Source organism: Nanorana parkeri, unplaced genomic scaffold (genome assembly GCF_000935625.1).
Source record: "Nanorana parkeri isolate BGI_ZX_2015 unplaced genomic scaffold, ASM93562v1 scaffold662, whole genome shotgun sequence".
NCBI classification, from domain to species: Eukaryota; Metazoa; Chordata; class Amphibia; order Anura; family Dicroglossidae; genus Nanorana; species Nanorana parkeri.
The window spans coordinates 276,225-285,355 of record NW_017306930.1 but is presented as its reverse complement, the minus strand read 5'-3'; the positions used below and the strand labels follow the sequence as shown (position 1 = coordinate 285,355).

At 36.3% G+C, this 9,131-nt stretch overlaps 1 protein-coding gene across 1 annotated transcript in view; it reads right to left on the bottom strand.

The window, feature by feature from the left end:
* Positions 1–1,112: 1,112 nt before the first annotated feature.
* INPP4B (inositol polyphosphate-4-phosphatase type II B) overlaps positions 1,113–9,131 on the bottom strand; it is a gene marked incomplete at its 5' end in the record, with an annotated part of 263,520 nt that continues 255,501 nt past the window's right edge. Inside the window, one exon of the mRNA XM_018563411.1 lies at positions 1,113–1,865. Coding sequence (XP_018418913.1) covers positions 1,733–1,865 — 133 coding nt within the window. The remainder of the gene's footprint in view (positions 1,866–9,131) is intronic.

Genomic DNA, 9,131 nt, shown 5'->3' with positions numbered 1-9,131 from the left:
TTTTTTCTTGTTTTTTCACATAACATATATACATAAACATATATATATTGTGAGGTACTGGCTGGCAGGATTGTGAATGGTGTATATGTGTCACCTAGGTTTCAGAACATTAAAAGGGAACATTAAACATAAAAGAGGAAGTTATAGTCCTTTGCAAAAAAATAAATGGAAATTGCACATAGCTTAGTGAATGAGATAAAGCTTTGTTGACTTCGATCATCCAGTCATGTGCAGTCAAAAATAGTTTTTTTTTTTAATTTTCCACACGTAATTGAGTATTCTTTACAAAGTGAATTTTCACATTCACTACTCTATTGGAAAATTCTCTTGCAAAGTAAAAATGACCTTGAAAGGTGAACTGCCTATTTTCCTTTGGTAAATCAACAGTATCTCTATTTCTTAATATATGTTGTACAAGTTCACAATCTGGAAGACTTTCTTTTTAACATTCTATGTACATGGCTTGATGGCAGATGAAACAGTTTGAGTATAAGAAAGAAGAGGCAAAATATGAAAAACACATTTATTTAAATAAAACAAACATACATGGTGTACAATGAAAATGGTTACATATAACATACAAATGAATTTGACCAAGAACACACACTCAAATGCTGGAAAATACATCAGAACATCGCAGTGGAAACAAATGAAACACATGCAAATAGGGTATGAAAGGGAAGCCATTCATTCCCAACACTATTACAAAAAGATTGGAAAAAGATGCATATGACTAAAAAAAATTATATGAAATGCCAAAGCCAGATTTTGAAAACTGATGGCACCAACTCCAAAGACCAGCTGGAGTTTGCAGCCATTTTCAACCAGCTGGCTCTACTAACGATTTCAAATGGTATATAAAAGTAATAAAACAAACCTTTGGAATCAAAATATCATAAAAACACCCACTGTCAGCAAAATACACATAAATACGTACACTTCACAACTCATCCTTCCACTCTGTGTCACAACCAGTCTTCCCTGCATAGGTCTGTGTGACGAAAAATAATACCACGTGGCTAATTTGACATGTCATATTCTTGTTACTTAATCAAGTTTTCTTTTGGCTAATTATATCTGCTATTTTGGCATATTATTTGCAAGGTTTCAACTACACGATTCTAATGTGGTTCAGGGTATGTAAAGAAATAAGCATATATATTTAATGGAAACCAGAATTGAAATGTATAGAACAGCTGGTGCTTTTCACCATCATTTATACAAATAAATAGGATGACATTATTTACAATGAATTTGTGTATCATTTGGTCATATTCCCAAGAATTTGCACAAACTGGGTTCATTCCAATGGCATAAGAGCGCTTGTGCAATTGAAATGCTCGAGCCAGAACTGATTACATTCCGTGCTTAGAATGCATGTGAGCATCTTTCAGCAAAACATTTTACCTGTATTACAATACCCCTGCCTTAAATATTACAGAATCACAACCTGACAATCATGGGCTTTGGTAGTTAAAGAAGGTTAAGTGCTGGCATACCATCACCATGCATATCACTTTGCTTCTAATTCGTGTTATTACAATCTGCAGTCCTAATTTTGTCCTACGAATGTGGGCTGTGCAAGTTGTGCTTTCCTTAGTTCTTTTGGCAAATCACTGTCCTTAACCTGATCTAGTGTATGAGGAATATCCCAGTTCGCACTATGATATTGATTTGTCCATTCTGTGCTTTGTCACGGACAATATGTGCCATTGTTAATGCTTAAATGCACTCAATTGTTAAGTTTGCCGTATGTCCCTTCTGGAGGTCTGTAGTACTTTGGAAATGTCAGCAGTTGTATCATGTTGAAAGCATACTTTCTGCATTTGATATTCTTCAGCACATTCTCTATGCGGCATCCTTCTCTGGGAAGAGGAAAAGAAAGCACTTCATGAGACAGGATGTACAGAAATAGCTTTTATTTATTCATTGCTGTGTTGCAGTATTTAAGTAAAAATAACAAGGATTCAACTATACATTTTTTCTCAAGTGATGATACATCTTACATTTTAAAATCCAAAGGCCAGACACATGTAATAAACGCCTTCAGAACTGCCACCAGCTGCACTTAAAAGCCACATGACCTTGGCTACCTCCCTTACTGTGTGGGCTTATTCAATAGGATACGAAGGGAAATCATGTGCAGTAGCCCATAGCAACCCAACTGTGATTTTTCCTAGCTTTAAGAAGTCCAAAAGAGAGCCAATTTCTAATTGGTTGCTAGGGGCTGCTACAATTTGGGAGAAAATAAAGCATAATGCATGCGTGTAACCAACTTCATTCTCAGCTTCAAATGAGTGCTAAAATTAACACAGTCAATAGTTTGTATTTACAGGCAATATCATTTTTATTTAACAAGAGAAAAAATAAGATTAGTACAACCATTTGCAGTCTACTGCAAGCAGAAAGGGGTCTCAATAGTGTCAGTACGTAAACAGGAGAAACATACTACTGCTTTGAACTTGTTAAACATTTAACCTGCATTAGATTGCTGTAAGAGCAGGTAGTATGCTTCAGGGTTACGGTGTCCAGAGCAATGAGCAGGATTGTCCTTTGGTTACCAGAGTCCTAAAACTGGCACTCTCAGCAGACTGATATCAAAGGGAAAAAGTATTCAATAATGCGTTTGACCATTCTCATGTAGACATCAATATTTAACCCAACATGAATCTGCATGCACATACTTTAGTGGATCAGTGAGTCCACTGGCCTGTTCAGTTTCAGATTCACTGATCCACAGACAAATCACTGCCCTCTAAGCGGTGCTAAATATATAGCATTTATAACCATATTGCAGTTTAAAGTTGAAATGGTCTGGTATATATTGCACCACACTGTAAAATGAGCCCCATTGGTTTTTCAATGCATTGTGACTGCTAAAAGTATACTCATACTATCACAATAATAAATATAATCCTCTATACCAAACCTCTGTGTCTCTTACACAAATATAAGGCATTTATTGAATCTGGCCATAAAGATTTATAGATAAAATTCAACTTCTATTTTATATCAGTTCTTTCAATTCTTATATGTATAATTCAACTGTAATAGTAATAGGTTACTATTATTTTCTTTTAACAAAAAAACGTTATTTTACAAAGAGTAGTGCATATTGACATAAAGTACAAAAATTGTTTGCACTTTCCTAGATCAATGTTTTCACGGGAGAGAGAGACGAGTAGGATCGAGGAAATATAAAAGTGCCAGAACAGTAAACTAAAACAAAGTGATACAAATATGTTAAGTTGGTCACAAAACAGAAGAGAACTTTGTCAAAATGACACCTAAGTCATTAAAAATTCAAACCATTACATAGCTAGAATAAGTAGGGTTGATGAGACATACTGGCAACATAAGTTTAAGCTAAAAAGAACACGCTTAGCCCTTAAAAAATCTTTAAAAGCATGTTGCCTAAACCACTGGAGGAGGCCACTTTAGGTTTTCATTGAATCTGCAGCTTGTGAAATGTGCCTCTGCTACATGCTTCTCCCCATACAATGGAGTACTGTTGTTTCTTAAACATGTGATAGTAAGCCCATCACAACCTTTCCTATTATGCGATTGTCAAGTATAGCTCACTTGCCACTATGCCCCAAATTCTAGTCTTAAAGAATTAATATGGAATTCCACCTTTTAACATGGAAATGGCTAACAAAGGTCTTCTTGCACTTGTTTTAAAGAGAAAAGTTAGCTGCTATAAAGATTTGCAGCTGTATGCAGAAACCCTTTTAAATAGTTTTCATTAAATGCAGAAGTCACCTAGAACATTATGTAGAGCTCTACTTTGGGGTATGTTATGGTTAGTTGTGGTAAAAAAAAGGTTACGTTTTTTACTGTTTTCGTGACATCATCTACTACTAATAGACTAATAATATGGTTCTGCTTCCTTATAAAACAAAGACTGCAAATACTTCAACATGTATTTAGCCCAACAACTGACTACTGTCACTGGGATTACATGGCAGCAATAATTCATAAAAGCTCTTATAAAAATAGACAACATTTCAGCAATGTTTGAAAAAGAAAGGTGTATTTTGATAGAAGAAGAAAAATTAGCAGTCATCTTTATGAGGCAAAGAATTCTGTTTCTGATGTAGGCAGATACAGCGTGCAATCTGATGGTTTTGTACTGATGGGGTGGTCATAATAATCTGGCCACTCAGCGTGTGTATATATATATAAACGCACACTTTTACACTTTTAGGACATTTAAAACATCATTGGTTTTATTTCATGGGTTCTACCCCTGTATATTTCTTGGACATACTGAACATTGTACAATGTCTTGTAATTTACACGGATCTAGTAAGCTCAAGCTTTTGGGCTGCTTTATTGAAAAATAAATAAACAAATATCAATGTGGAATTTTAATACACTCAATAATATTGGTAACAGAGGAGAGGGATCCTTGATAGTATCAGCTATCCCCACTATATGCCCCCATTTACTGAATCTGTAAGCTGGATCCTGTAAACTGTCCGACCGCACCTTTTGAAAAGTCAATGGAGCTGGCTTTGGCTAGGATCCTAGAGATGTGGCTATAATCCAGACCACAATCATTATCCATTTTGTTAGTAGATGGAGAGTTTTAGATAAAGGTGCTCTTTAACCTGTGGATCAAGTTAGTATAATTTCCCCAGTGGTCTGTCGTAAGATGACTGTGATGTACATAGCATGTGTTCTCAGAACTTTTGGACATCTTGCAGGTGTTCTTATCAAATTGACCCTGCTGAGGATACTGAATTGAATTTAAAGCTGTTTCCTGCAAAGAAGAATGTAAATACTTACCTACGCTGCTGCCCCTGTTGCTGAATGTCACTGAGGAATCAACCCCTGAAGTCTGACGTAGATCAGCATGGGGGAACTAGTGAGAACTACAGGGGACATAGGAAATCAACACTCCAGAAAGTGTCAGTTTCCCAGCAGGTTTCAGAGGAGGGCTTCTCAGTAATGGAGCCCCATTTAGCAGTGCACGTGCAGCAGGAAAGGTAAGTATTTACATTCATTTTTGCAGGTTACGTTTAACTTTGGCAACAGGGTTGCTTTAAGTAAACTTTAAGTTGAACACAGCCTTGTTTTCTTCAATAAAAGAGCATTGTGCTGATCTTACCAGGATCAATATATTGACAAAGTTTTCAACTAGCAAGCAAAGGAATGCAAATAAGTCCTATAACCAAAATGAGGCACACAAAATGTCAATTATACTGTCTTCCTCCAGTCTTTTGAGCAGATATGACAATGTTTTTCCAATATACTGCTATAACTCCATATATGTGGAAAAAATGCAAGAAAAAATGGATTATAGTTGAAAGGGCACATTATTGAGGTTAGAGTACATAGAATCATAAATATATTTTACCAACTAAAGGACATTGCTCTTGATAAAATGAACAGGAGATTAAGTGCATATTATTGATATTTGGCTAATAGCAATGCAAGACTGAGGATAAGCCACACAACCAACAAGTGTGAGCTGACAAGTAGCAGAGCAACAGGATAGAAGTGGCGGGAGGTTGGCTTGTTATCTGTTACACAGCCTTTCTCTGGATCATCCGACTCATTCAGAATTCCCTGGGCTTGGCCGCTGTTAGACAGGAGAAGTTAGGAACAAACAGAATAGTGTTACAGCAGAGTTAGTACATGGATTTCAAGCAAGCCAGAACAAAAACACAATAACATGCAAAGGGTAGAGAACAAAAAGGAATTTGTTTGCTACAGACAGCTTTCTACGCAGACAAACTTTTATAGAAACTGGAAGCAAGTCAAAAGGTAGAAAACTAGTTGAAAGAAGAAGGAATGATGTGAACTCATGTACCTATAGTTTTTTTTTTTTTTACCTATAGAGCAAAAAAAGTGAATTGCAAGCATCATAGTTAACTATTGTGCATCATGTGTATTGCTGTCACTTGAGGTGATAGAAGACTATTGGCTGTTTGTCCCTAATTAACTATTTGGATATATACTTTCCAATTATCAGAAAATATGAACAGAGATAAGCTGAGTAATGCATCTTAGGCAGTCACGGTGGACCACCCAACATAAACATTAGAACATGCAGGATTCAGATGAAGGTATATCATCTGAAATCCATTCCATTCAGATCCCAAAGTTTCATACACACTTGTTATGATTCCAGGCTGTATTATTGAATGAATGAAGAAATGAAGAAATGTTATTCTTTACTAATTCATGCAGTAGCATTTAGATTTCAGGATGTGAGTTTAAAAAACTATATCTCTGACATCATGGGAAAAGTACCACCAAAGGAAAGGTATTGAGTTCTTATCAGAGCAACTGTCCTGAGTGTTTCTTTTTTTTTTTAACATGTTTATTCATTTATATAAAGGTGACATTATTGTCGGAGATTTACAGAACACAGTGGGGGGAATTTATCAAAGCAATTGCAACAGTTGTAGCCGCTTAGATCATTTTTTTAAGGCCAGGTTCACACCTAGGCGATTCAGATGCTGAGCTGTTTTCGCGCGATTGTCACGTGTTTTTGATCACGCGACTGTTCATTGAAAACCATGCGGTTGTCGCGCGGTTTTCAATGCATAGAGATGTCTATGGGACCCAAACCGTGCGACAGCCGCCCGAAAATAGCTCCTGCACCTTTTTGCGCGACTGGCGATTTCCTTCGCGCAAAAAAACCGCAAAGGTGTGAACCGCCTCCATTGGCTTCAATGCGAATCTGTGTTTTGCGCGATATCGCGTGACTCAAACTGCGCGATAATTCGCCTAGGTGTGCACTGGACCTTATGTGCAAATCTGTCTTAACATGTGCCCCTGTTTTCACCTGCACTTGCACTACTTTTCCAACTGCGCATGTTTTGCACCTGTTTTGACCAGAGCTTGCACTACTTTTTCAACTGCATGTTTTTGCACCTGTTTTCATCTTGACTTGTTCTGGGACTGTATGAAACTGGAGCATCACCTAAGAAAACAATCACAACTTAAGAAGTCCCCATGACCACTTCTTTCAACAGTTAAGCTTTTTGCCTGAAGTTACAAGTCTTCTTTCCTGGAGTCTATTAAACCTCATTTATGAACAACATTACACTAGCATCATAAATCTAGTGCAAATATATTCCGTGCACGTTCAAACACTATGCTATGATAAATTCCCCCCCAGTGAATCTTTCACATGAGCCTGCTGGATCATATGAACTCTGCTACAGCACATATAAAGTTAAAGAACAAACCTACAAAAATGTACTTATACGTTAATTGTCCTTTACCCTTATTTGGGGGGGGGGGGGGCTTGGGGGGGGGGGACTAAAATACTTTTAGAAAGCCATTGTAAATACAGTGGCAACAAACAAGCTTCATGCAGATACTGCCATGGTGGGGATCTAACCCCGGACCACTATGCTGTAAAGCTGTAGTGTTAACCACTAAGCACCTGCACCAGCCAACATATGATGGGTGTATAACGCTAGCTGAATGAATACACCATTAGAAATTACCCAATTCTAATTACCTTTATTGTCAAAAGGTTGCACAATGAAAAGAATAGGGATTGAAAAATGTTTTTTTTTCACATATGGAAAATACAATAGATAATGTATTAAACAATGTGTATTTTTTTTAATCAATGCCAGGTCTTCTGATACACCAAATATGTACAAACTCTGAGCTAAAAAATTAATGATTATTTAGATTATTAGATTATAATGGATTTAAATATATACTGTAAGTATTTGACTGAGAGATTCTGTGTTATGCCACAGTTAATATTTCTCCATTTCATACTGATATTACTCATCAAGAAGGCCTCTATTTTCCATGGTTTACCTGCAAAAAAACACACACTGCCAGGAGAGCAAAGAAATGCTGATATGGCAGAGTTAGGGCAAGTGTAAATTATAATAAATGGATGTCTTCACAGCTTCTGGTTGCACTCCCAATCCAATTTACTTTTGATAAACAAAAGCTTATGTTATACCAGGTATCTAAAGTGGTTTTTATTCATAGTATATTGCTACAAATATACAAAAATAAACCTGAGAAAGGATTGTTTTCCACTGACGAGATATGTCATGTTTTTATTCAGGCTTTACGGAACATCTGCTGTTTAAAACTGCAATTTCATATAACAAACGATGGACATAACGAATGCACTTTGATATGCTATTACTGACTCATCATTTAGCTTTGCTTAACCTAATCTGCACACTTAGGTCACCGTGAGAGCTATTGTAGCACAGTCTGCCCAATGTTGGTGTATTTGTGCAACCATCCTACAATTTACTCAAAACAGGATGTATAGAGGAGAGCCATCATATAATTGCAGGTAAATCACCAGTTTGCATGACTCATTGTTTGTGGTTGTTTCCAAAGCCATAACTTGGCATTGCAAGTCACTCACAATAAAGGTGCTATGACAAGGTCACCCAATTAGCAAACACTAGCTATATTTTGGTGAGCAATCTAAAGGTTTGGAAACAAAGTTTTATCAATTTCATAATTTCCCTCATATGGCTGTATGGTATTACACAAACCATAACCTTTCCACTGCTCAATTCTCTGGCCTCTAAAAGTAGGTGTACAAAAAACAGGTCAAAGCTCACCTCCTTCCAGGCTGGATAATTAGCCCTTCTCTTAAAAAGAACCTTTAATGACCTTAAAAACCCTATCTGTAAAATCACAAATATAAATAATCTAAATAATCTAAATAAATATAATCTAATCTAAATAAAATCACATTTTGACTTAATATAATTGCATATCACTATCTCAGCTTACTTCTCCAGATAAATGGCCAGGGAAGAAGGATATTGATGGCATCATATCACATTATCACCATATCAGGAACTGTCAGCAATGGTCTGTTTCATCAGTTTGGCATTTTCTCAATATCATAGCAAAATAGAGTGAGCTAGGTTGGTTCTTTTTACATTGTGATTCCTTTACTGATTGCTGATTTCACCCTGTGAGCTACATATCTTTTAATGCTTACTTACACTACCAAATCTAAGTATTAGTGACTAGCTCTGCTTGTTTATTGGCTAGTATTTGTTGGTTCTGTGGAAACATTTAAGACCCTGGGTATAATACTACTGTTATATTTATTTAGTATAACTATGGTAAGCAGAAACATTTAAAATCAGTGTATATATATATATATA